The sequence below is a fragment of the Podarcis filfolensis genome (genome assembly GCF_964270895.1).
Source record: "Podarcis filfolensis genome assembly, chromosome: 2".
In the NCBI taxonomy this organism is placed as follows: domain Eukaryota; kingdom Metazoa; phylum Chordata; class Lepidosauria; order Squamata; family Lacertidae; genus Podarcis; species Podarcis filfolensis.
Genome location: NC_139605.1, coordinates 96,747,163 through 96,774,050, shown reverse-complemented (window position 1 = coordinate 96,774,050; position 26,888 = coordinate 96,747,163). Strand labels below are relative to the sequence as shown.

General features: G+C 45.3%; 2 protein-coding genes and 1 long non-coding RNA gene across 3 annotated transcripts in view; 1 reads left to right on the top strand and 2 right to left on the bottom strand.

The window, feature by feature from the left end:
* The window catches only part of LOC310755582 (dynein axonemal intermediate chain 2-like), an 81,944-nt gene extending 72,953 nt beyond the window's left edge, over positions 1-8,991 (top strand). Inside the window, exons 28-31 of the mRNA XM_083598735.1 lie at positions 3,288-3,384; positions 4,819-5,219; positions 6,675-6,834; positions 7,963-8,991. Coding sequence (XP_083454861.1) covers positions 3,288-3,384; positions 4,819-5,219; positions 6,675-6,834; positions 7,963-8,117 — 813 coding nt within the window. The 3' untranslated portion in view covers positions 8,118-8,991. The remainder of the gene's footprint in view (positions 1-3,287; positions 3,385-4,818; positions 5,220-6,674; positions 6,835-7,962) is intronic.
* LOC310755757 lies at positions 8,920-10,526 on the bottom strand. The gene is made up of 3 exons (XR_014544515.1): positions 9,509-10,526; positions 9,103-9,142; positions 8,920-9,053 (listed from the first exon to the last, which is right to left on the bottom strand). It is a non-coding gene; the product is annotated as an uncharacterized lncRNA (long non-coding RNA).
* Positions 10,527-12,181: 1,655 nt separating this feature from the next.
* Positions 12,182-22,405, bottom strand: BTBD17 (BTB domain containing 17). The gene is made up of 3 exons (XM_083598830.1): positions 22,282-22,405; positions 16,336-16,612; positions 12,182-15,333 (listed from the first exon to the last, which is right to left on the bottom strand). The coding sequence occupies exons 1-3, from the start codon at positions 22,373-22,375 to the stop codon at positions 14,253-14,255; spliced, it is 1,452 nt and encodes a 483-aa protein (XP_083454956.1). The 5' UTR covers positions 22,376-22,405; the 3' UTR covers positions 12,182-14,252.
* Between the last annotated feature and the right edge of the window lie 4,483 nt (positions 22,406-26,888).

Below are 26,888 nucleotides of genomic sequence, written 5' to 3'. Positions count from 1 at the left end.
TTCTACCCAACAAGGAAAGCTTCAAATTTGACCATATTTCTAAGTCTTTTTTCACTTCTGTCCAACATTTCTCATAGTTATCTTTAAATGAGTTTAAGTTCTTAGCAGTCATATTAACCCCCAGATATTTTACTTTCTTAACTAATGTTAAACCTGTCTCCTTCTGAAACCTCTCTTTCTCAATCGGTGTTAAGTTTTTCTCAAGAACTTTAGTTTTTGACTTGTTCAGCTTAAATCCTGCCACATGACCAAATTCTTGAATCAGTTCTAATACTCTTTTCGTACTAGATTCTGGCTCCTGTAACGTCAAAACTAGGTCATCTGCAAAAGCTTTCAATTTGTATTGTTTGGCTCCGACCTGAATACCTTTAATCAGACGGTCCCTTCTAATCATATTTAACAAAACCTCCATGACCGAAATAAAAAGCAATGGGGAAATTGGGCAGCCTTGTCTTGTCCCTTTCTCTATCTTAAATTCCTCTGTCATCACATTATTAACTATTAGCTTAGCCTTTTGTTCTGAGTAAATTGCACTTATACCATTTTCAAACCCTTGACCCACACCCATTCCCTGAAGATTTTTCTTCATAAAATTCCAAGAAATATTGTCAAAGGCTTTCTCCGCATCTATGAAAATTAAAACTGCTTTGGTATTAATGTTCACTTGCAACTTCTCCAAAATGTTAATTATGTTCCTCGTGTTGTCAGACAAGTGTCTACCTGGGAGAAAGCCAGCTTGGTCCTTATGTATCTCTTCCACTAATACTTTTTTTAATCTATTAGCCAAAATATCAGCAAATATTTTGTAATCCACATTGAGCAGGGATATGGGGCGGTAGTTCTTAAGTTGTGTCTTTTCAGACTCAGTTTTCGGTATAAGTGTAATATAAGCTTCCTTCCACGACTCTGGCGCTTTTTTCCCCTCTAAAATTTCATTACAGACCTCCTTTAGTGGTTGAATTAACCAATCTTTCAAAGATCTATAGTATTTTGAGGTTAAGCCATCCGGCCCTGGAGATTTACCCAACTGCATATTCTGAATGGCACCTTCTACCTCCTGTTCTGTAATTTTGTGGTTCAGCATTATCTTGTTTTCTTGAGAGATTTTTTGTAATCCATTTGTTTTTAAAAATTGGTCTAAAACAAACTCTTTCTGTGGCCCTTGTGTATATAACTGTTTAAAATACCTCTGGAAGCATTTTCTAATTTCCACTGGATTCTGAATGTTCTTTCCTTCCACTTCCAAATTAGTAATAGTATTGAGCTTTTGTCTTTTTTTCATTTGCCAAGCTAACAATTTTCCACATTTGTTAGCCGATTCAAATGTCCTTTGTCTCATTTGTTTGATTTTCCATTCAATTTCCTGATTCATCATCTTCATATATTGCACTTGATATAACTTTATGTCTCTCAGAATCTCTTGTGACTTTGGTTTCGCTCTTAGTTTCTTCTCACCCTCTTTTATTTTTTCCAAAATTTTATCTTTTTTCTCATTTTGGGCTCTCTTCTTTATTGTATTCTGTTGGATCAGAAACCCCCTCATAACTGCTTTACTTGCGTCCCAGATTATTCTTTTTTCAGTAATAGTATTCAAATTTATCTCAAAATAGTCTCTCAAGGTTTTTTGGGCCTTCTTGATAACCTCTTGATCTCTAAACAAGGTGTCATTCATCCTCCATCTGAAGGAACCGATTGGTGTTAGTTTCATCTGCATTTTCACAGCATTATGGTCGGAGAAAGTTTTTGGGCAAATTTCCACTTTTCGAGTCTTCAGCACCAACACTTTGAATTGTGCTCGGAAACATACTGGAAGCCAATGAAGATCTTTCCGGACCAGTGTTATATGGTCTCGGCGGCCACTCCCAGTCACCAGTCTAGCTGCCACATTCTGGATTAATTGCAGTTTCCAAGTCACCTTCAAAGGTAGTCCCATGTAGAGCGCATTGCAGTTGTCCAAGCGGGAGATAACTAAAGCATGCACCACTCTGCTGAGACAGTCTGCGTGCAGGTAGGGTCTCAGCCTATGTACCAGATGGAGCTGGTAAACAGCTGCCCTGGACACAGAATTAACCTGCACCTTCATGGACAGCTGTGAGTCCAAAATGACTCCCAGGCTGCGCACCTGGTCCTTCAGGGGCACAGTTGCCCCATTCAGTACTTCTGTCTTGTCAGGATTCAACCTCAATCCGTTAGCTGCCATCCATCCTCCAACCGCCTCCAGACACTCACACAGGACCTTCACCTCCTTCACTGGTTCTGATTTAAAAGAGAGGTAGAGCTGGGTATCATCCACATATTGATGAACACCCAAAACAAACCCCTTGGGTTCTCTCTCCCAGCGGCTGCATGTAGATGTTAAAAAGCATGGGGGAGAGGAGAGAACCCTGACTTGATATGCTGAGGATTTGTGCCTTCTTTTCAAGAATGCACGGGCATTCCTCTGTAACAAGAGACATTTCTACATACAGTGGTACCTTGGTAGTCGGAAGCCTTAGTTGTCGAACAAATCGCCTCCCAAACATCGCAAACCCGGAAGTGAGTGTTCCAGTTTGAGAACGTTTTTTGGAAGCCGAACATCCGACGTGGCTTCCGTGGCTTCCAGTTGGCTGCAGGAAGCTCCTGCAGCGAATTGGAAGCCACGCTGTGGTTTCCAAACCGTTTTGGGAGTCGAATGGACTCCTGGAATGGATTAAATTCAAAAACCAAGGTACAGTTGTACCTCGGGTTAAGAACTTAATTTGTTCTGGAGGTCCGTTCTTAACGTGAAACCGTTCTTAACCTGAGGTAATACTTTAGCTAATGGGGCCTCCCGCTGCCGCTGCATGATTTCTGTTCTCATCCTGAGGTAAAGTTTTTATCCTGAGGTACTATTTCTGGGTTAGCGGAGTCTGTAACCTGAAGTGTCTGTAACCTGAAGCATGTGTAACCCAAGGTACCACTGTATGACTGTAGTTTGTAGCGTTCTGCAAAGACCTGCAATTTCATAGCACAGCGGCTTTACAGAAGATCACGCTGAGGAGCAACCGTTTCGTGGGTGTTAGATGGGCACGCAACTGCCGATGCACATGCTGCTTTTGGCCCTGGAAGGGGGCAGGGATGGAACGGGGCAGGCTTACACACCCTCCACCACCCCACGAGTTGCCTGTATATATTTGAAAAATTGTACTGGTGGAGCTGTGATGGGGGAGGCTGCAAAAAAACCCAAAACTAAACCATGGGTGGCTCCAGGGTTCATGAGGTGTGAGTTGCTCTGTCTTGACTTTCCTTGCCTCTGTTCTTCTCCACAGTATGTGCCTCGAGAGAGTTTGGTAAGCCTGAGTAGTCAACGAAATTCCTCCCCTGACAGCAGCGACCACTGCTCTGACGGCATCCTGCCACACAGAGGTAACTATAACCCAGATATTTTAAAGATTACAGTGGTACCTCTGGTTACGTACTTAATTCGTTCCGGAGGTCCATTCTTAACCTGAAACCGTTCTTAACCTGAGGTACCACTTTAGCTAATGGGGCCTCCTGCTGTCGCCGCGCGATTTCTGTTCTCATTCTGAGGCAAAGTTCTTAACCCGAGGTACTATTTCTGGGTTAGCGGAGTCTGTCACCCGAAGTGCTTTTAACCCGAGGTACCACTGTAAATGTTTTCCCATTGTGCCTTCTCCCTACTCTCAGTTATGTCGCAAATTGGCAACAGCCGGGTTGAACGGTATCAGCCTCGGTGTGGGGAAGCTTCCTCAAAATTTAGGAGCCCCCCGACTCCTTTGTACTGGAGGAATTCTTCTACTCATCAGAGCCAACTCCTAAGGGCCAAGGTCCCCCCAGTGAAATATTTGAAGGGGCCTGCCCACCCCTGTTAATGGGTATTGCTCGTGGTGTGCACGCACTGCATCTTATGATGGAGCAGGGCTCACCTGGGCCCCCCGAATTTTTATTCAAGTTGGCACCCCTGTTTGCAGCCAGGTCCTTCACCTTCCCCCTTCTCCCACTTGGTGCGATTGCAACGGCAACTCTTTGTTGTGTTTTTGCATTTGTGTACTCTGGCCAAGGGTACCTGAAAGCTAGGCCAAGGAAAATGTGCATATTATATATGAGGAGTTAGGGGGAAAATATGTTTAAGCAAACCTTCATAAAGAAACCAGAAGCTTTCCTTTTGGGTATTTTAGATTGAGATATCCCAAATGAAAAAAGGAGAATATTCTTATATGCTACAAGTGCAGCAAGAATATTAATAGCTAGAAATACGAAAAGTGAATTATTACCAACGAAAAATGAATGGCAGGATAAATTATTTGAATATCTCGAATTGGCAAAAATGACGGAGAAAATTAGGAGACGGCCTAACCAAAAGTTCCAAAAGGAATGGGAAATTTATAGAGATTACTTTTAAAAAAAACAAAACCTGTGCCCCAAGTCAAAACCTGGATTTGCTTTGATTAATTTTCTCAAACCATAATATGGATTATAAGTATAGTATGTGGGAAACTGTAGAAATGATAAAAGAAGCAGTTTAACAAATAGACAAAACTACCTGCTTTGAGGAAGATGGAAGTCTGTCAGAGAAGAAAAGGAATTGGGAATGAAGAATATGGTGACGTAAGTCCATGTGTAAGAACTTACAGATTTGTGGTTGTATGTATGTTTCTTGTTCCTTGTTTTTCTGTTGTTGTTGTTGTTGTTGTTGTTGTTGTTTTCTTATTTTGGTTACTTTATTGTATGTGTTTGTTTATCAGGTAATAAAACTAATAAAAAGCATGGGGGGGAGAGGAAAATGTGCAGTGCAATAAAAAATATTATTTTTTTGGCACACGCACCCTCCGTTGGCAGAGCGCAAAGAGATAGCGAGCGGCACCAAGAGCATCGCGGTGAAGGCTGCCCGGCGCCGCTCCCGGGTGCTGGAGTACGACCGGAGGAACCTGCTGGAGCCGACCAAGGAACACAGCAGCCTCTCCCTCCACTCTCTGAGCGAGAGCGAGGACCCCCTGTGCCGAGAGACCCCAGCCCTCTGCCAGCCTGCCAGCCCAGGCCTGCAGCATGCCGTCAGCGAGGACAACTTGTCCAGCAGCACTGGCGAGACTGTGCCAGGAAGGAATGGCCCCAGACGCTCCCCTGGGCCGTGGCTCCGGGTCAGCAAAAAAGGAAACAAGAAGCTTGAGAAGAGGGAAGAATCACTAGAGGCCAAGAGGAGGAAGCGAAGGTCTCGGTCCTTTGAGGTCACCGGCCACAGGGTACGTCCTCAGCATCTCACAGCTACCCAATTATGTTTTGTTAATTTCAACATTTTTGACATATACAGTGGTACCTCAGGTTACATACGCTTCAGTTTACAGACTCCGCTAACCCAGAAATAGTACCTCGGGTTAAGAACTTTGCTTCAGGATGAGAACAGAAATCGTGCGGTGCTCCGGCGGCGCGGCAGCAGCAGGAGGCCCCATTAGCTAAAGTGGTGCTTCAGGTTAAGAACAGTTTCAGGTTAAGAACAGATCTCCAGAATGAATTAAGTTCTTAACCCAAGGTACCACTTTACACAGTTTCGCCTTTTCTCTTATTTTTGCCGATGTCCCGCCCCATTTCCCACAGAGTTGTTGTTATCTCTCCCCTTCCGCTGCCACCCCTCTCTTGTATCTATCAAATCCTAACCACAATATTATTAGCTGATTGCTTCTGTTGCTCGTAGCTCAAATCCTGCTCACGAGTTCGTCCTACTGTGATATTTCTTCAAACCGTCTGAAAAAGGCACCCATTCTTCCATAAAAACCCTCATCATGAGAGTCTCTTAATTTTGCCTCTTTTGCATCCTCCATTGAATCCTCAGGCATCCTTCGGCCCTCCAGGTGTTTTGGACTACAATTCCCATCATCCCTGACCACTGGTCCTGTTAGCTAGGGATCGTGGGAGTTGTAGGCCAAAGCATCTGGAGGGCCGCAGATTGGGGATACCTGATCTTACTTATCCATTCTCCTTTGATTGGAAGTTCTTCTTTCTCCCGTATAGAATCCTAGCTGCTGTTGTTACATACATAAACAACTTTGACATTTTTTGGGGGGGAGGGGTAATTTCTGCCCCTCTAATCCCTAACAGAAATGCTTCATGCTTTTTAAATATAAATACTCATTTAAAACTTCTTCTTTTTATCTTGTGTATCATTTCCCAAAATACCTTTGCTTTCTTGCAAGTCCACCACATATATAAAAAAGATATAAAAGATATAAAAAGATAAAAATGTATAAACTTGAAAAGTATAAATAAAAACTTTTCTTTTCTTTTTTTTTTAAAAAGGAAGACTCACATGAGACCTTCCAACAGAGCCTGGTTGCAATCTAAAAAAAAAATACCCAGCCAGGCTAAATGGCCCCTTACATGTCTCCAGTCTCCATTTTGTGCATGGCAAATATGCATGTTTTCAACTTAGCATTCTAACGCTAAACCAAAAGCACAGAAAAGTGTGGTTCTTCTGTTAAAAGGGGCACAGTTCCCCCTGGCCATGTTCCCAACCAGAAAGCTGTTTTTTTGTAGAATGAATAGCGCGGATTAAAGTTATGTAGACTGACCTTATCTCCTCCCCCTTCATATCTCCCTTGCAAATGCTCCTTAATAAGAAATTATGGAATGGTAAAAGAGATCCGCACCCCCTGTTCATGAAGCACCTTCTCAGTCTGTGTGTTTGCCTCTTCCCCCTGCAGCTCCCGTGTCCGAAGAACAATGTTGCCCGCCGTCATCCGCTGGAAAGCAGTTCTGAACACAAGATAACGGCTGCTGGAGGGACTCACAACACCCGGGGAATTGGGAGGGCAGCCGTGCAGTTGTCCAGAGTGAGGCTTCTGCAGGCCCAGCCATCCTCAGGTAGGGGCGCCTAAAGTCTTGCTGCTGTTAACAGCCGTCCTCCACTGTAGTAAAGTTAACCATGGGTCACAGCAAGGAATTTGGGTGCCAGAGCTTAAGGGAAGCATCTTGTCCTCCAGTGTGCATGCACATTTTCACTTTGGAGTAATATAAACCATCCCAGACTCTGCAGTCATCATCTGAGGCCCTTCTTTGTTTGCCTTCTCCATGTGAGGTCCAAAGGGTAGCAACATGAGAACAGGGTCTTCTCTGTAGTGGCTCCCTGTTTGTGTAACACTCTCCCCGGGGAGGTTCGCCTGGCGCCAGGCAGAAAAAATCCTCTGCAACCAGGCCTTTGGGCTGATTAATATTCTACAGCCTTTTAAATGTGTCCACAGGAAGGGGGAGCTATTGTTTTGCTGTTTCGTTTGAATAATTTACTTGTTTTATCCTGTACTTTATTGTGTGAACTGCCCTGAGATCTTATGTTGAAGGGCAGTATATAAATCTAATAAATAAAATAATTAATGAATTAATGAAATAGCTTACATAGAATAAATGCCACCTCATGCTTAAGGGTTTTGAAGGTTACAGAGATGGCAGAATTGTACTGAAGGCTATTGGACTAACACAAAGGTCAGTGTAATTAATTATGTCATGAAGAAATATGAGGGACTGAGGGGTGGTTTGGTTGTGTCAGACAAACACTGGTTAGGGTTCAGTTATGATGCAAACGCCTATGAAATTTAATCAGAGTCATCTTCCTTTCTTCTTCTTCTTCTTCTTCTTCTTCTTCTTCTTCTTCTTCTTCTTCTTCTTCTTCTTCTTCTTCTCCTCCTTCTCCTTCTCCTCCTCCTTCTTCTCCTCCTCCTTCTCCTCCTCCTCCTCCTCCTCCTCCTTCTCCTCCTCCTCCTTCTCCTCCTCCTCCTTCTCCTCCTCCTCCTTCTCCTCCTCCTCCTCCTTCTCCTCCTCCTCCTCCTCCTCCTCCTCCTCCTCCTCCTCCTCCTTCTCCTCCTCCTCCTTCTCCTCCTCCTCCTCCTCCTCCTCCTCCTCCTCCTTCTCCTCCTTCTCCTTCTCCTTCTCCTTCTCCTTCTCCTCCTCCTCCTCCTCCTCCTCCTCCTTCTTCTTCTTCTTCTTCTTCTTCTTCAGGTCCTACTGAGGCCTCCTCTCTCTCAGTCCCTTCCAACCAAGGTGGCGTCTCCAAGAAAAACTTCCAGCCCAGCCAGCGCCCTCCACGGCTGAACTATATCACAGTTAACGGCACCAACCCTCACTGCAAAGATGGCAGGAACCGACGATGCTGAGAACTGAGGGGACGCAAGCAGGTTGAGAAGCCCCGGGGAGCTGCCTCCGGCGCTCAGTCAGATGGCAAAGTGGCCAAAGACATTGTAGGAAGGTGGCTTATTGCAGAAAGGATGACCCAAAGGAAGACTCCACCCAACTGATTGTGGGTGCTCCTGCCAGGGATTCAGTTTGCCCCAAAAGGCTTTACAGCTCCAAGACTGGATGCCCCAGACTCAAATAAGTATCTCTATGGATGGGCATAAATACATCTATCCATCTGGTACAGTAACTGAAAGGAGCCAGAGGTCTCCTTCCTCCACAAGCACAGATATCTGCTTTAAATGGAAGCGCTTGTGGCTATGTTGTGCCTTTATGCTACAGGAGAACACACAAATCGGGTGACACTATAGGGAGATGGGTTGCTGTTAGTGCTGTGTGCATGCTATATTTCTGCATAGTCAAGTTCAGTTCAGTCTTTTAAAACTTTCCAGAACTTCCCTCTGGGTGTAGGAACACGAAGGGGGTAACGCTTGGAAGCCACACAGCTTCAGGTCATGACCATGTGGGTGGGAAGCTATGGTAAACGCCTGATGTGTTTGGCTGTCTTCCAACAAGGGGCAACAAGACTGTTCGCCAACCAGAAACCATTGCTGAATACGTGGAGAAATGATACAGACCTCTGAGATCACACACAGAATTTCTGGCGAGTCTCCCGTTGGGTTGGATACTCTATGACTCTTCCTTCATGAGAACTGGCAACTGGTTTTGAAAAATGCGTACACTGGAGTTGACAAATGTTGACTTTTGTATATCCCGTGAACTGTGGCAAGGTAGCGTGGGGAAGAAAATAGAACCGTGCATTATCCAATACCAACCCCAAGCCATTTCCAGAGACCTCTTTAGCCTCCTGTATTTTTTGCTGCCTACTCCAGGTTGCAGTTTCTGCCAAACACATGCTTCATATCCTGCTGTCTGCTGCAGTCTTGAAGGCCAAGACTTCCACACAGTCATGGGCTTACAGCAGACCTGCATTGGTTTGAATGCACTCTTGGGTATATTCTGCATAGTAAAGGTAAAGGGGACCCCTGACCATTGGGTCCAGTCGTGGCCGACTCTGGAGTTGCGGCGCTCATCTCGCTTTATTGGCCGAGGGAGCCAGCATACAGCTTCCAGGTCATGTGGCCAGCATGACTAAGCCACTTGTGGTGAACCACAGCATCGCACGGAAACACCATTTACCTTCCTGCCAGAGTGGTACCTATTTATCTACTTGCACTTTGACTTGCTTTCGAACTGCTAGGTTGGCAGGAGCAGGGACCGAGCAACGGGAGCTCACCCCGTCGCGGGGATTCGAACCGCCGACCTTCTGATCGGCAAGCCCTAGGCTCTGTGGTTTGACCCACAGCGCCACCCATGTCCCATATTCTGCATAGTTAGTATTAAAATAGCTTTTCAGAATATAAATCCTTCCAAAGCAGTACATAGGAAAGATCCGACTATATTTCAATATCAGCGTCTAAGAAAGACCTGTCAGGATCATTCACATTTGGCAGTTGGTGGTAGAATGACCCACACTGTGTGTGTGTTTGTGTTTGTGTGTGTTTGTGTGTGTGTGTGTGTGTGAGAGAGAGAGAGAGAGAGAGAGAGATCCAGTTGGAGCAGACGCTGAGGTAGCCTTCAAACCATAGAAGGGAGGTGAAGAGATAGAAAATCGGGGGAAATACAAGATGACAAAGGCTGCCTAGTAGCATCATGTGGGAGCCTCTAAAGATTGACTAACTTGAAGCATGGCAGTTCCATACTAAATGTCGAAGCACCCTGCCATTTAGACGTACTGTCTTTGATCCTATAGCTGTTGTGACTAGTGGCCATTGGCAGCCAAGCTTAGTACATAACACTTACCCTTATTAAGTTCATTTAGCGCCCACTTACCATCACCAGATCTTGAAGCAGTCTAAAGAAAAATCCAAATGCATCATATACAATAAGAACTATTTCAAATAATTTACCTCAAAGAGGTAAAGGTAAAGGGACCCCTGACCGGTAGGTCCAGTCACGGACGACTCTGGGGTAGCGGCGCTCATCTCGCTTTATGGGCCGAGGGAGCCGGCGTACAGCTTCCGGGTCATGTGGCCAGCATGACTAAGCCGCTTCTGGCGAACCAGAGCAGCGCACGGAAACACCGTTTACCTTCCCACCGTAGCGGTACCTATTTATCTACTTGCACTTCGTGCTTTCGAACTGCTAAGTTGGCAGGAGCTGGGACCGAGCAACGGGAGCTCACCCCATCGTGGGGATTCGAACCGCCGACCTTCTGATCAGCAAGCCCTAGGCTCTGTGGTTTAACCCACATCGCCACCCGCATCCCTTCACCTCAAAGAGTATCCAGATACATTATCATGCATCTCCTCCCATCTTGTCTGGTTGGCGAATACGTGGCCAAAGCAATGTGAGGTCACTACATTCTTTAAGAGATTATGGAGCATGGTTAAAGGACTGATTTATATACACATTCCATGTATGGCTATGGAATTCTTTTATTATTCTTATTATTCTTATTATCCCACCCATCTGGCTGGGTTTCCCCATCCATGCTGGGCGGCTTACAGCATATAAGGCAAGGACTCCCGATTTGTAAAACCTGGCAGCTGGATGCAGAGGTGCAGAACATTTCCGGCCTGCCACGCTTGGTGCTGTCTTCAAGCTCAGCTTTTGGCTGGGGTCAGTTATGCTTGAAAGAATCTCCTTTAAGAAACACCCAATTGATGGTATTGTTTTGGGGGTGAGGGATCAGTATAGGCTTTGAACTTTGGCTGATCAGGATAACTGGTTTAATAAACTGGCAAGGGCTGCTCAGCTAATAAGGGCGGTGGCAGCAGCAGCAACTCCTGTGAGGTCTTGTTGAGCCTCCCTCAAAATGGCGGCACCGGCACCATGTAGGACCTTTTGCCAGCCTCTCTTGCTGTTTGCGTCATCCCTGATTCGCAAGGAGGGAGCTGTGTGCAGGTCACCTGCAAAGCCGAACCTGCAAAGTCTCCCTGCCACATTTGTAGGTGAAAAGGGATACCAACAAGCTTGAGGGTCTTTTTGGTGCAGGCCTGTTCTCTTCCCCCCCCCCCCGCATTGTGTTCTAATCAACTGTCAAAATGACACAAGGAAAGGGCTGCTATCGTCGACTAAGCGAGCAGAGGGCAATCACGCGGTGTCAGGAACCTCCAACGGGGGTTAGAGTAGGTGCCCCTGGGGGTGTGCAGGGAGCTCACTGGTTATCTCCGCTGTGATGCCCATGAGGCATGTGCAGGCTGCCCGCTGCTGACCATCAGGGGCTTGGTGGGCACCAAAAAGAGCCAGTGTGGTGTAGTGGTTAAGAGCGGTGGACTCGCAATCTGGTGAACCGGGTTCGCTTCCCCGCTCCTCCACATGCAGCTGCTGGGTGACCTTGGGCGAGTCACACTTCTTTGAAGTCTCTCAGCCTCACTCACCTCACAGAGTGTTTGTTGTGGGGGAGGAAGGGAAAGGAGATTGTTAGCCGCTTTGAGACTCCTTAGGGTAGTGATAAAGCGGGCTATCAAATCCAAATTCTTCTTCTTCTTCAAAAAGAGGATCTGGCTGCCTGGGAACCATCAGCAGAAGCTGTACATGATGACAATGACCACCAGCATCTAGCAGCATTCTTCTACGTGCCCACCCGGTGGAAACACCTGCCTGTTGTTGCCACATCTCGCTTCAACACCCAGAGCCGTCTTCCCCATTGATGTTAGTGGTTCGTTGCGCCAGGGCGCCGGCCTCTCAGGGGCGCCCTAGCAAGTGGGGGAGCTGCGTGGCTTTGCTGGCAGCCTCCCCTTTCCCTGCACGCCCACCAGCTGCACCCCACCAACTGTATGTCTGGCAGGTGTACAGCTTCCTTCCCAAGCCTCCGCAGGAGGAGAGCAATTGCCGCAGAGGCTTAGGATGGAAGATGCGCGCAGTTTCCCTCCCAAGCTTCTGCATCTGCTAAAGACTACCCTGATCCTGGTCATTCTCCTCCTCCTCCTTCCTGGCAAAAGGCGGCGTGCAGCCTTCCCGGGCTCACAATGTCCGCCAGCACGTTTTCCTGCTTGATCGCTGCTGCCACGCAGGGTATCGGGGCAGTGGGGGAGGCAGAGGACATTTTCTACCACCCCCTCCCTTGTTTTTGAGTTGCCAAGGGAGCGCCGGAGGGATCTTTGCACCACGGCGCCGGATATGCTTAAGATGGCCCTGTCAACACCCCCTTGGTGACTGGTGGCACCACCTTGACATGGTGACCAAGCCACCATAGAACAGAATCATAGCGTTGGAAGGGACCTTCGGGATAATCTAGTCCAATCCCCTGCAATGCAGGACTATGCAACTGTCCCATCCGGGGATCGAACTTGCAACCTTGGCATTATCAGCACCACGGTCTAACCAATTGAAAAGGCCCAGAACCTGCATTCATTCACTGGGAGAGGAAGGAAGAATGGGGAACTGGGGCCTTGACTACCATTGTGTGCATCAAAATAATTTTCAGGTTGTCGAGAGTTTGGGGGGTGTAAAAGGCTTGGAAGCCATGCAGACTAGCTGAAGACTGAATCATTATTATTATTGTTATTATTATTATTAAATTTTCTATACAGCCCTTCGTCCAAGGATCACAGGGCGGTTTACAACAAGACACTGGGGGAAGGAGAGAGAGGATTACAGGCTAAGTAAGCCAATACATGAAAGGGAAGATTGAACAGAAGACAGTGAAGACTCCTTCTTTGAGCAGAACACTGCTCAAAAGCCATTTTCACCTCAAAAATAACACCACACAGTCATCCCCAGCAATACATTTCCTGATTTTTATTCAGAAATCTATGTAACTGATGATCTATTCAAAAGGCTGTGGACATTACCTGCAGAGAGAGCACAAGCACCATATTTCCACCTAGCCCATAGTCTGCAACCCAACTCCTCTAGTTCTAAACCAGCTTTTGCCCCGTTTATTTTACAAACAAATAATTACACTTATTACAGAAAGTTTAGAAAACCAACAGGAAAGCTTTTGTTGTTGTTGTTTTTCTTCTTAAAGGTGAAGATGCTATTATTTTGGGATAGTACACTGGAATCTGCCTACCTTGGAAAAAAATCATGTGACAAGGGCCAGAAGGCAGAGGTTGAAATGGAGAGAAGGAAGTGTGATGGGTCTGGTCAATTGGTTCGTATGTATTTAATTCGCTAATCGGGGACTCAGAAAGTAGACTGAACTTTCCTACCTGATCAGCGAGACAGAAAAAACCCACTCTATGGCTAGGATATCCAGTCAAAAGCAGCAGGAGATGGGATTCATGTGTCTCTGGTTTGGACTGAGAAAAATAAGGACGTGGATGTATAATCTACCCTGTATATGAACCAAAGACTATAGTGCCACTTTTAACGCTTAAAGAACCAAACTCGTTCATCTAGTATCAAGTCTAGTAGAGGGAATAGTGGAAGGCTGGATGCATCAACAAATAAGGGTGACTAGAAGAAACCCATATGAATATTACAGTTTTCTAAGGACTTTTTACCTACCAGTGCACTGCTGGGTTTTTGTTTTTTGTTTTGTTTTTTGTCTATATCTCTCAAACTACAACAATTCCACGGGATCACCACTTCATGGGCAAGACATGAAGGCAGATTCTAAACAAGTTAGGAAGTCAAACCTCTTGCTAAGGGGGGTATCTTGGAGAACGATCTAATCAAAAGCACCACTGAGATCCTCCAGTTCTACCTGAGTTCCTTAAGAGTGCAATCCTATTCACATCTACTCAGAAGTAAGTCATTCAGTTCAGTGCAACTGGCTCCCAGGTGAGCACATGTAGGATTGCAGCCTTCAAAGATGGAAGAGAGCTAAACATAAGTATCTGAAAACAGAGATAAGGGAATTTCCCACCCCCAAGACTGTACATGTTTTAATTTCCCATCTACTTTTCTTTTTTTAAAGTCCCCAGGTTTGTAGCTGCAGAAGTTGTTTTCATGCAAGAAGCACCCAGGGCCTGCATGCCCAGATTACATGCATAGATTACAAGATGCCAGCCAGTTTTGTACTGTATTCGTTGCTGTTCTCCAGTACAATCCAGTCATTCTCGTCCCCTGCCTTGTCTTGTGGTTCCCTATCTTCCGCCGTTCTTCTACTTCTTGATTTTGATCAGCGAATGGTAGACAGGCTTGATGATGATATGCAGGTGCAGAGAGTTGTCGATGAGGTATTCGGAGGTGCGCTTCTGTAAGTCGGCATGCACCAGGAAGTCGGCCACCTCGTCTGTGCTCTGGTGGAAGCTGTAGGCATGTTTGACAAAGACTTTGCCCTGCTGCCTCATGCCTACCAGGATGGTTTTTTGGAAACTGACTCCGGCAAAGTCAGAGCTAGTCGTGGCCGGAGTGATAACCAGGCGGGGGCGGCCGTCCTCGATCCTGATAGACTGAATGGCCCCCGAGACAGAGTCCGAGTAAACGGGACGCAAGCTGACCGGGAGCCAACGTGGGGAGAACAGAACGTTCCAAGTCACGCGCTTGGCAGAGTCATGGTTGCTGGGCCCCAGCTGAGTCTGGAAACTGGTGCTGCGGTCATCCCTGGCTGGGTTGTTAATCACCCACTGAGAACCCCAGGAGGTGGAGAGGTAGTTTCGGGGCAGGAACATGCTGCAGTTGACGTCAAAGTATTTGGCAAAGTGGATCGGGGAGGCCGAGTGGAACTGGAAGGCTTGGAAGAGCAGGTCTTGCACAGCGTTGTAGTGCTTCACCATCACCAGAGACTGCTTCTGCAGGTGGAAAAGGTGGCTGGGGGAGATCATAGGGTAACGCAGGGACCTCAGCATCTTCTCCACGACATAGTCCTCGGGCTGGTGTGTGACCACCCACTCCTCGACGGCTGTGTACAGCTCCAACTCGCTCTGCAGAACCAGGTCGGATCGTTCCAGCAACAGCAGCAAGAGATCAACACTCACCGAGGCCCACTCAGCACTGCTCATCACAGCTGAGAGGTTCCAGGCCAGGAACTGGAGGCAGCTCTCCTGCAAAGCCTCGTCGCCAATCCTCACTGCATAGTGGTACCAGCCCACCACATGGCCCTGGTTCGACTCACTGGCCAGATGGTTTTTCATGTATTCAGCTACCCCTCTCTGCAAGCTAGAGATGCGATATTTGCTGGCTAGTCGGTGAAGCGGTATGGCTTGGTGGAGGAGAATGGAGATCTCACCACAGTACAGATATCTAGAGAAGGGACACAATCATCATTCATACTGGTGACATTTCTTCTCTCAACAGTTTTCATGTTTTTTTAATTTTTATTTTTAATAGACTGCGTTAGCTACTGAGATGGGTAGTATACAAATGTCTTGGCATTGCATGAGACCACCACCTAGCTGGTTTTAAATTAACTTGGGTGGGGTATAAATAATGAAATTATTATTATTACAGTCAAACCTTGGTTCTCGAATGGCTCTGTTTTCTAAGATTTTGGCTCCCGAACGCCGACAACCCTATTTTCGAATGTTTTTCAGAAGTCGAATGGCTTCCGGGGAATTTTTTTCTTTTTTCCACATTGACTTTGCCAAACATTTCGGAAGTCAAATTGTCTTCCAGAATAGATTACGTTCAAGGTTTGACTGTATTATTATTGAATAGGGCATTCCTATTTTCATCGGAGAAATGTTGGAGGGTATGGAGACCACACCTCTCCAACATTTCTGTCTCTTTTTGATCTTGGGAGTCCAGCCTCACTCCCTTTGCTCTCAGCCACAAAAGCCCCATCCTGGTTTCTCCCAGCTTGGCAAATCGGACACACGCCATGCCACAGAACTGAAGGACAGGTTACATTTCAGTAGTCTTTACTGAATTTCCCTTCTATTCCATTTCCTGTCCTCTTAGAATACATTTCCCAGCAAGCTGTGTTTCCAGTTGTCTTATTATAGGCAAAAGTGCAGGGGCTGCCAACATAGATGTTAGATCCCAACTCCAATCAGACTTGGCCAGCATGGCCAATGGTCCAAGAAGCTCCAGCAATATAATGGAAAACATCATGTTGACTACCCTGCCATATTGCATCCCAGGACTGCATAAAAAGGTTCAGCCAGGTTCTTAGGAGAGAGATGGAAGGAGAGCAGAGGGCAACTACAGCTCCTCCAGCTGAGAACCAACAGGACCGAGGAAGGGGACTCATTCACTCCTTCTCTTAGGGCCACCCAGATGAGGTCAGTGAGCTCAGCCTCTTACCTGATGAACTTTTCAAAAAGGGCTGCACTGTCAGGCGGCTCGTGCAGAGTGATCATGGTCTGGTTGTGCAGGAGGCTCTCAAAGATCTCGCTTTGCAAGCTGAGCATCAACTGGTGGGTGTGGAAGACTTTGATTTCATCCGAGCCTGCAGTGTGCACCCGCAGGGTAGTATCGCTGGCATTGCCGTTCTGCAGGAGCTCTTGCAACCGCTGCAGCAATGACAGGGAGTGGTTGATGGTGGCCACTGTGGAATCCCCGGTGAGGTCCGCCTTCTGGACTGCAGAGAGCGCGAAACAAAATCAATGAGCAAGAGGCGAGATTTCAGGGCTGGGAAAATGGGGGCGGAATGAAATTCATGGGGGAAGCCCCCAATTGTTTGATTAGTATGTAAGGGAAGGCTGGAAAGGAAACCACTGGGCCATTTGAGAGTAGGCCCCTTGCCTCTGGTGTATAATAATAATAATAATAATAATAATAATAATAATAATAATAATAATAATTTATTTCTACCCTGCCCAGCTACTCTGGGCGGCTTTCAACAGAACATTAAAAACAGAATAAAACTTCAAACATTAAAAACTTCCCTAAACAGGGCTGCCTTCAGATGTCTTCTAAAAGTCGGATGGTTGTTGATTTCCTTGACATCTGGTGGGAGGGTGTTCCACAGGGTGGGTGCCGCTACTGAGAAGGCCCTCTGCCTGGTTCCCTGTAACGTCACTTCTCGCAGTGAGGGAATCACCAGAAGATGCTCGGCGCTGGACCTCAGTGTCCGGGCTGAATGATGGGGGTGAAGATGCTCCTTCAGGTATACTGGGCTGAGGCCATTTAGGGCTTTAAAGGTCAACACCAACACTTTGAATTGTGCTCGGAAACTTACTGGGAGCCAATGTAGGTATTTCAGGACCGGTGTTATATGGTCTCGGCGGCCACTCCAGTTAACCAGTCTAGCAGCTGCATTGTGGATTAATTGTAGTTTCCGAGTCACCTTCAAAGGTAGCCCTATGTAGAGTGTGTTGCAGTAGTCCAAGTGGAAGATAACTAGCACATGCACCACTCTGGCAAGACAGTGTGTGGGCAGGTAGGGTCTCAGCCTGTTTGGAAGGTGGTGCTAATCTGGGATAGCTCATTTTGAGGAGCATTCCTGAAATCCCTTTTTCCCTTTGTTATTCTCTTGATTTGGTCCTAACACTTTGCACAATGGGAATGCAATAACCAATGGTTTCTAACAAATAAATTTGACTAACTAGCTGTGGGATCGAGTTAAGGCTGGCCTCCGGCTCCCCCTTTCTTTCAGCTAAGCCACAAAGAGGAGATCAGAAGCTTTTTTTATTTTATTTTCAATTAATTTTACAATTTTTTTTCCAAACCCAGAACTGGTTTAGGGCCAGGATGCGGATTCTGTGGCCCTCTAGATATTCTAGGACTCCAACTCCCCTTAACACTAGCCAATAAGGTTGGATCCAACTAGGTTTTACTCATGGTAGACCCATTGAAAGTAATAGACCTAGGTTAGGGCCTGTCTGTACTTCAGCTTAATGTAGATTGTGGACCCCCTTGTGCTTCCTTTAACGCCCCCTGTCATTGCGGCATTTCCCTCTGACTACAGCTGTCTCACACTTTCTGCTCCCTAAATCCAGAGATTTCCTATGCAATTGGTGTGGCTCACCTATTCAGATTTTCAAAGCATAGGGAATTTTGAAAGAAAAGTGGTAATTGGATCCAAAATGTCTGACAGCAGGAGAGGATCCTTCTCCCCAAACTGCAGCTTTCAAACTTCATGTCAGACATCTTAGCCTTTTGTGATGATACACTTGGTAAGTTTTCTGGGTTCTCTGAACTACATAAAGCTCCATGGTATTGGGCAATTATGAATCCACTTTAGTTGCAGCCAGTGATCGATGTTCTGCCCAGGGTGAGTAAAAGAGTCAGTCTCAGTAAGCTGCTGTTCCAGTTGTGACCTTATTTTAAAACTGGGATCACAAAGGCTGGAGCAGTGATATGCTGTGCCTTGATATTAACATTTATTAATGTAAAGAAAAAGATGGTACTTTTATCATATGTGGTGGTCGTGTAAGATGAAAAAAGACTTCTGGGAAATGATATATAAGGAACTGAAAAAAATGTTGAAAATAACTTCCCTAAGAAACCAGAAGCTTTTCTTTTAGGTATTATAGGACCAGAGATCCCGAAGGACCAGACGAAACTATTTACAGTGGTACCTCATGTTACAGATGCTTCAGGTTACAGACACTTCAGGTTACAGACTTTGCTAACCCAGAAATAGTACCTCGGGTTAAGAACTTTCCTTCAAGAGGAGAACAGAAATTGTGCGGTGGTGGTGCGGCGGCAGTGGTAAGCCCCATTAGCTAAAGTGGTACCTCAGGTTAAGAACAGTTTCAGGTTAAGAACGGACCTCCAGAATGAATTAAATTCTTAACCCGAGGTACCACTGTATGTACGCGACCACGGCTGTGCGGACTCTCTTATCTCAGAAATGGAAAGATGTTACAACTCTGACCAAAGAAGAGTGACAAACAAAATTGATTCACTATGCCGAAATGGCAAAACTTACAGGAAGAATTAGAAATCAGGAAGAGGAGGTCTTTAATAAAGAATAGGGAAAGTTTATAATTTATTTGAAAAGCTATTATAAACAACTACATACATTGGTAGGATTGACAGAAAACGTGTAGTCAAAATTTGAACTAGAGATTGACAAAGGATTTATAAAAATAGAGTTATGATAGAGATGCAGAGGGTAAAATCAGTACAGTGGTACCTCGGGTTAAGTACTTAATTCGTTCTGGAGGTCCATTCTTAACCTGAAACTGTTCTTAACCTGAAGCACCACTTTAGCTAATGGGGTCTCCGGCTGCTGCCGCGCCGCCGGAGCACGATTTCTGTTCTTATCCTGAAGCAAAGTTCTTAACCTGAAGCACTATTTCTCGGTTAGCGGAGTCTGTAAACTGAAGCGTATGTAACCTGAAGCGTATGTAACCCGAGGTACCACTGTACATTAAGATCCACCATTGGGGGGAGGGGTGAAGTCAGAAGGGATTATATGTTTATGTATTCATTTTTTTATGTAAAATAAAAAACGCAAAAATAAAATTTATTTTAAAAATATTATTGACATTTACTGAGCAGTTGTAACTATCTAGGGCAGCACAACAGAAAGAATAAACGGCACACCCTTCCTAGGCCTAGCCGCAATCTTAGCGACTTCTAGGATGAGGCCATAATGTGAAATATTTGACAGAGAAGCCAGCTGCATGGGCAGGAGAGAAGAATATGGGGTATCATACATGCTATGCTTCTGTACTAGCATACTTCTGAAAAGCTAGTAGCCCAGAATGATCAGCTGGTATATTTTCATGGAAGTATTTAAATGTCTCCTGGAACCCAAAAACCTCGCTGGAATATTTGAGGCGATTCCCCCAAGGTAAGGGGATATTACGAGAAGTGAAGCAGGAGTTCTGATGTGAAGTGGGTGTGTGAAAGAGAGTGAAAACAGCTTGTTTGCACTTGCTGTGCATATTCTTAGTCTTTGACGGACTGCATCAAATATTTCCAACCATAGGAATGAACTATGTTAATAAAAGGACCATGCCAAAATGGCAAAACTGACCAGAAAACTCAGGAACCAAGAAGACAAAAACTTTAAGAAAGAACGGGAAAAATTTCTAATTTATTTAGGAGACCACTGCGAGCAGATGAAAACATTAGTAGGATTTTTTAACAACGCTTGTAATGTAACAATCGCTATGGACAATATGGACGCATACAAAATACGGATTACGAAATAATATGCAGTTGAAAATGTTGACAATAAGACCCAAGGTGGGAAGTCTGGAGATTCAGAGAAATCTCTAAATGCAGATATTTACTTGGTATTGTTATAATTCTACGCTTGTAAAATAAAATAAAAAATCATTTTTTAAAAAAGGAAATGGAAGGTTTTAGTATATGTTTCGTAATTTCTAGCTTCTAGAAATCTCCCAAGGTTTGCAACAGAATAATTAAGGTCAGCAGCCCTTGACTGCCTGACTCCCTAATACTGAAGGTGGTAATTAAAGTCACCCTTCGCCTCGGAGCTTTGACTAATCCCAGCCAGCTCTTGCGGATGTCGGAGTTTTCACTTTACTACTCATGGGAGCTGGAACTCCGCCAGCAGTTTCACAGCCGTCATTAACTCAATGAAACCGCTGCCGCTGGATGAATTAAATTCTCACGCCGAGCCAAGTTACACTCTTTTGGTCTCCCTAGGGGAAGAAAGCTTAGCTTGTTCACACTCCCCGTATCCTGGCTTGCGTCTCCTGCCCAGTCCAACTTGGGCAGGGATGAAAGGTTAAAATTCAATGGCAAAAGAATCTCTAGCTCTCTCTTAGGACAAAGACACCAGCGGGATGGGGAAGAGCAGCTTAAAGGGGAAGGACCAAATGCAGCTATTGCTATGAAAACATCGCTTTTGTCGAAGCTTCTTGACAAAGAAAAGTGTTTGTGACTCTTTGCTCCGGAGGGAGGCAGACCCGCAGCTGAAACACCGCCCTCCCCACCACTTTAAACTTGAGATGGTCTTTCTGTGTGTGGTCTCCACATCCATTTTTGTTTTTTTTCTGGTTTGGATTGCTATTTGCACGAGCAACTACCCACTGACTCCCAGTACTTGAGAGAGGAAAACTGGCATGTTTATTTTGCATTTAAGCAGTTGAAAGGATCGCAGCGTGTTCATGAGGAAATCACTTCCGTGGGGGGTGCAAGGCTGACTTCACACATTTCCCCACCCAAAAAACACCATCAGAACCCATCTATCTGGTTGGTCACAACACACCGTGATCTCTAATAACGTTCAGAATTTACAAATTCACCCAAGCACAATGGTGAGATTTAGCGCCCAGGGCTCCCTCCGAAAGAGGGGCACATTGTGCCCATGAATTAGAGACAGCTGACATACTAAGTTCCATAATGAATCTGCCTCTTGTGCCACAATCCTGTTCGGCAGTGTACAGAGTTGGAGGTAGGGAAGTATGCAACCCCAACTTTTCCTTTAACTCCTTTGCATCTGCCTAGCCGCTCCTTATGCCTGCGGTGAAACTGGCCCCCATATAATATCTTTTTAAATCCATGTCTTATCCAGCGGATTAGCTTCTTCCAGAAACACAAGCGGCACAGTTAAACCAAGCTGAGTTGAGGATTGGAAATGAGAGACACACAGCCTTTCGCCTTGAAGGGTCAGTTTGACATCCAGCATCGAGAGAAGATGCTGGAAGTTACTGTTGGTAACATATACCCTTCTTTTCCGTTACAATCGTGATCAAAGTGGCTTTCGGTAAGAGTGCGGCTGGGTATAAATTCCTCTTTAGCATGCAGTCCAGTTTTTCTATAACTCGGGATTCTTTGCCAATGGGTGTTGTTGAGGAGAGAACCAGACAGGCCGAATCTTCAAGGTCAAGGTTTCATTGAGCGCTGGCTGGGCGCTGCCTGTTCAATATATGCAGGCTTAAGCAAGACCCGTTAGGTCTTGCAGGGTGGTCTAAGAACTGGAGAATAAGCCCATGACTTGGGAAACCTGCCATGTATCCCCACAAGCAAACTCCTTGTATAACCTTGGGAAAACCATTCACGTACCTGGAGTTCAGCAGAATGAAATAATTTGCTCTGAAACCCTGGGGTGTTAAAGCCAGGGAGTGGCCAGAGCCTTAAATTCCCTGCTGCTCAATTCTCATCGGGTCCAATAAAGAATACATTGGTGATACAGTTTGGTTAAAGTGCACCTTAAAAGTGTCTTCACTGGTGCTAAAGTTCTGCAACATGCCCCACTTTCTGTGGCTCTGGGCCACGCTCTGTGCGGTGTAAAATGAATGAATAAATTCACAGTTCCTCCTGCCGCCTCAGCCCAACCTGCTCACCTAGCAAAGCTCTTTCCCAGCAGCCCTTCCTCCTTACCTGCTTGGACAGCCAGGCACAGCAGTGACAGTGCGGCAAAGGAGCTGGTCCATCGCCTCGGTGCGGCCTGCTGGACCCCTATCCCTTTAGCCATAGCTGCTTCCTTAAGCGTGTCCGCAGAGGGAATAAGCCCTCGACTGAGCGTACTAATGTGTCTGACTCTTTATGTAGGACACTGACTCTCCCAGCCCCGCTTGCCATTGATTGGTGGAAAACTAGTAACAGCTGTTACCAAGGAAACCACTTAAGATTGTGAATTGATGCCTGTTGGACATTGTGGGACTCCCTGGGCGGTCGGCCGAGCCTCCCTGGGACAGCAAGACTACCTGGAGCCTTTGACATGCTGGAAGTTGCATAAAGAACACTCACCTTCCAGTTGTTGTTGTTTCTGCCATAGTTGTTTCTTAACTTCAGAGCATCTGATTGCAAAACAGTGGTGTGCTGGTGCCAGTCTGTTAGAGAGACTATCAACCAAGGTGACAAGATAAATATTTGAAATACTTTATTGTCACTTGTACAACTTGTATACAGTGAGATTATATACAGTGAGATTACACGAGCACCCCCCACTCAGCTCTCTTAGTCTTAATTCCCCTTGTTTACTGACACACACACACACCAAACCCGAAAGTCAGTTGCCCTGTTGTTATCTTTTCATTCAGCAGCCTAACAGCCCACAGATAGAAGCTGTTCTTTACCCTGTTGGTGCGACGAATCATGCTTCTATATCTTCTGCCCGAGGGCAGGAGATCAAAAAAGTGCCGGCCAGGGTGTGAATCATCCCTGAGAATTTTCCTCACTCTCCTGAGGCAACGTTCTTCCACGATGTCATCCAGCGGATTCACGGGACAGCCCATAATATCCCTTCCTCCTCTCAAAACTTTTTGAAGGTTGCGTTAGTCCTGAGGGACAAAATAGGCCTTTATACCGCAGGCTTAGAATAAGACAGGAGGAGTGTTACAAGAGTCAGAACACCTGCAACCCAAACTCAGCTTGTTTAAGCATGAATCACTGTATTTTCTGACATTTGACTTGGAGGAAGACATGTTCATTGTTATGTCCTGCCCATGAGTGAGCAGCATGTTTCTCCCAGGTAAGCAAGGCTTCTCTCAGGTAAGCAGCATGTTTCTCCAAGGGTACAGTATGATTGCATCTCACACGGGCATTCAGTTCCAAAGGTTTCTCGTACGCATGAAAATCGTGTCTCCTCAAACTCCTGGAGCCGCCCACAGCTAGTGGGTGAGCAGGTTAGGAACATTTTATCATATGTGGTGGGAATGTAAGAAAGTAAAAAACTTTTGGGAAATGATATATAATGAGATGAAAAAGATGCTGAAATATGCATTTTTTTAAAAACCAGAAGCATTTTTACTTGGTATTATAAGTGAGGATATTAACAGACAGGATGTTAAATTGTTTCTATATGCAACAACAGCGGCAAGAGTATTGTTGGCCCAGAAATGGAAGCAAGAAGAAATACCGACGAAAGAAGAATGGCAGATAAAATTAATGGACTACACAGAATTGGATAAAATGACAGGAAGGATTCGAAACCTGCGGGACCAGAGATTTACAGAAGACTGGAAGAAATATGCGAACTATTTGAAGAGCAACTGTAATCAACAGATTATGCTAGTAGGACTACAAGAAGTTTTGTAAGGAGAAATATATGAAATATTGCAAAGAAGAGAAAGAAGAGAGACATTAGTTATGATATTTAAATATAATAGTGAAAGTAAGAAATGTAAATTAAGTGAAAAGATTGGAAAATTTTCAGAGGTGATTGATGGAAGTAAAAAAAATGTATAAGATATAAAAGTATGTTCAATAATTGTTGAAAATGTTATGTTAAAAAACTAATAAATATATATATATATTTTAAAAATAGTGGGTGAGCAGGAGAGAGAAAGAATCCCCAGTTCAAAAGGGTAAAAGAGTATTGGGAAATGATCCATAATGAATTGGAAAAAATGTTTAAAAGTACTCCCCCCCCCAAAAAAAAATCCAGAGTCCTTTCTGTTGGGGATAATTCAGATTGAAATTCCCAGGTGTCAAAAAAAAAAAGGTCATTTATGTATGCTACTACTGCGACCCGTGTTTCATTAGCCCCAAAATAGAAAATGAGCGAGGTCCCAACCAAAGAAGAATGGCAACTTAAGTTGACAGAATATGCGCAACCTGCAGACTTAAGGTGTAGAATAAGTGAACAAGAAGAGAATACATTTAAAGAAGACTGGAAAATGTTTATTGAATATTTGGGAAATAATTGAGTACAGCTGAAAATGCTGGCAGCATCAAGATAAATTCAACAGTGTAAATAAGTTTTGATGGATGCAGTAATGGAATACTGAATGGCATAGTTTTTGTAAAATATGCAGAGATTTATGATATGTAAAATGAACCATGGAAAGAGAAGAAGGGAAGTTATTGATATCTTGAGGATGTAAAATTAGTATTTCACATTGTAAAACAGAAAATTTAATACAAATTATATACTAAAAAAAGAAAAGAAAGAATCCCCAGTTCTGCTGGAGCCTATGCCCATCAAGCAAAGCAGGGAGCTTTTTTCCCACGCTGGATCTGCTTGGGTTTCCCAGTATTTAAGCTCTCTATTTTGCTGGGCAAAAAGAGCTTTTAAGCTCTCCACCTTGCTTGGATTTAACTTGCGCACTTTCAACCAGCCTGCTTTCAACTGTACCTGGTTGAAATTGTGCAAGTTAAACATGTGTAAGATGTGATGGTAAAGGTAAAAGTAAAGGTACCCCTGCCCGTATGGGCCAGTCGTGTCCGACTCTAGGGTTGTGCGCCCATCTTACTTAAGAGGCACTTCCGGGTCACGTGGCCAGCGTGACGAAGCTGGTCTGGCGAGCCAGCACCAGCGCAGCACACGCAAACGCCGTTTACCTTCCCGCCAGAGCAGTACCTATTTATCTACTTGCACTTAGGGGTGCTTTCGAACTGCTAGGTGGGCAGGAGCTGGGTCCAAAAGACAGGAGCTCACCCTGTCGCGGGGATTCGAACCGCTGACCATGCGATCGGCAAGCCCTAGGCGCTGAGGTTTTACCCACAGCGCCACCCGCGTCCCATAGATGTGATGGTACTGTATTTCAAATAGTCATGCGGAAGAAGAAGGGAAGGAAATGCATTACAAGTCACTACCACCACCAGCAACCACCACCAGCAACCAAAGAAAGCCTGGTGTTTTATTGCTGCATCCAAGCAGACACATAGTGGCTTGCAATTCTGTGAAAGATGCTGCCAGCCTGCTGTAGACCTGAGTGCATCGTGACTTGGCCCACAGAGCCCTAGTTTCATATAGATGCCCACATGATTTGATGGCCCAGAATCTACTAGGCAATTTGGATGAGTATGAGGAAACGTTGTCAAACAGCCAGTTTGGGAGTGTGGCAGCTCAGGTTTTTCAGGTGAAGAGTCCATATTGGACCACCCAATCAAGCTTAGAAGAAGCAAAGCCCTATTTGAAAAGATGCCTTTTTGAGAATTTGCAGCCCTCCTTGTGCCCTCAATACCACTGTAAATGTAATGAATAAAACAATAAAACAAACAATAAATATACATGTGTGTAAGGTTAATTTGGTCAGCCATGGTGTCAATTTGGTGCTGACCTTTAAAGCCCTAAATGGCTTCAGCCCAGTATACCTGAAGAAGGATCTCCACCTGCATCATTCAGCCTGGACACCAAGATCCAGTGCCTTCTAGCAGTTCTCTGATGGCGAGAAGTGAGGCTACAGGGAACCAGGCAGAGGGCTTTCTCGATAGTGATGCCTGCCCACTGACATCAGATGTCCAGGAAATAAATAACTATTTGACTTTTAGAAGACATCTGACGGCAGTCCTGTACAGTGGTACCTCGGGTTAAGAACTTAATTCATTCTGGAGGTCCATTCTTAACCTGAAACCGTTCTTAACCCGAAGCACCACTTTAGCTAATGGGGCCTCCCACTGCTGCGCGATTTTTGTTCTCATCCTGAAGCAAAGTTCTTAACCCGAGGTACTATTTCTGGGTTAGCGGAGTCTGTAACCTGAAGCGTCTGTAACCTGAAGCATCTGTAACCCAAGGTACCACTGTACAGGGAAGTTTTTAATGATTGAGGTCTTCCTGTTTTAATTTGTTGGAAGCTGCCCAGCGTGGCTGGGGCAACCCAATCAGATGGGTGGGGTATAAATTATTATTATTATTATTATTATTATTATTATTATTATTATTATTATCATTATCATCATCATCATTATCATTATCATTATCATTATCATTATCATCATTGTTTGCTTCTCTTTGTGAAAATAACTGGGCTGGTTGACCCTGGAAGGGAAAGGCATGTCACAGGCTTCGCAGAAAGGGGTGTCCATGAAGCAGCAAGGCCAGACATGAGAGGCTTGTGCTCAGGCGGGTGGGAGAGTTTACACTTCACTTGCCTGCTTAATACAAAAAGCAGATGCCAGCATAAATCCCATCAGTCCAGACAGCTACTCAATAAATGGGAACAGGCTAATATTCCTCCAGCTGTGACCAAACTGGATGCGGCATGAATGAAGGTCATCGAGTCTGCCGGAGCGTGGCCCTGGGGCAGGGGTGGCACTGGGTG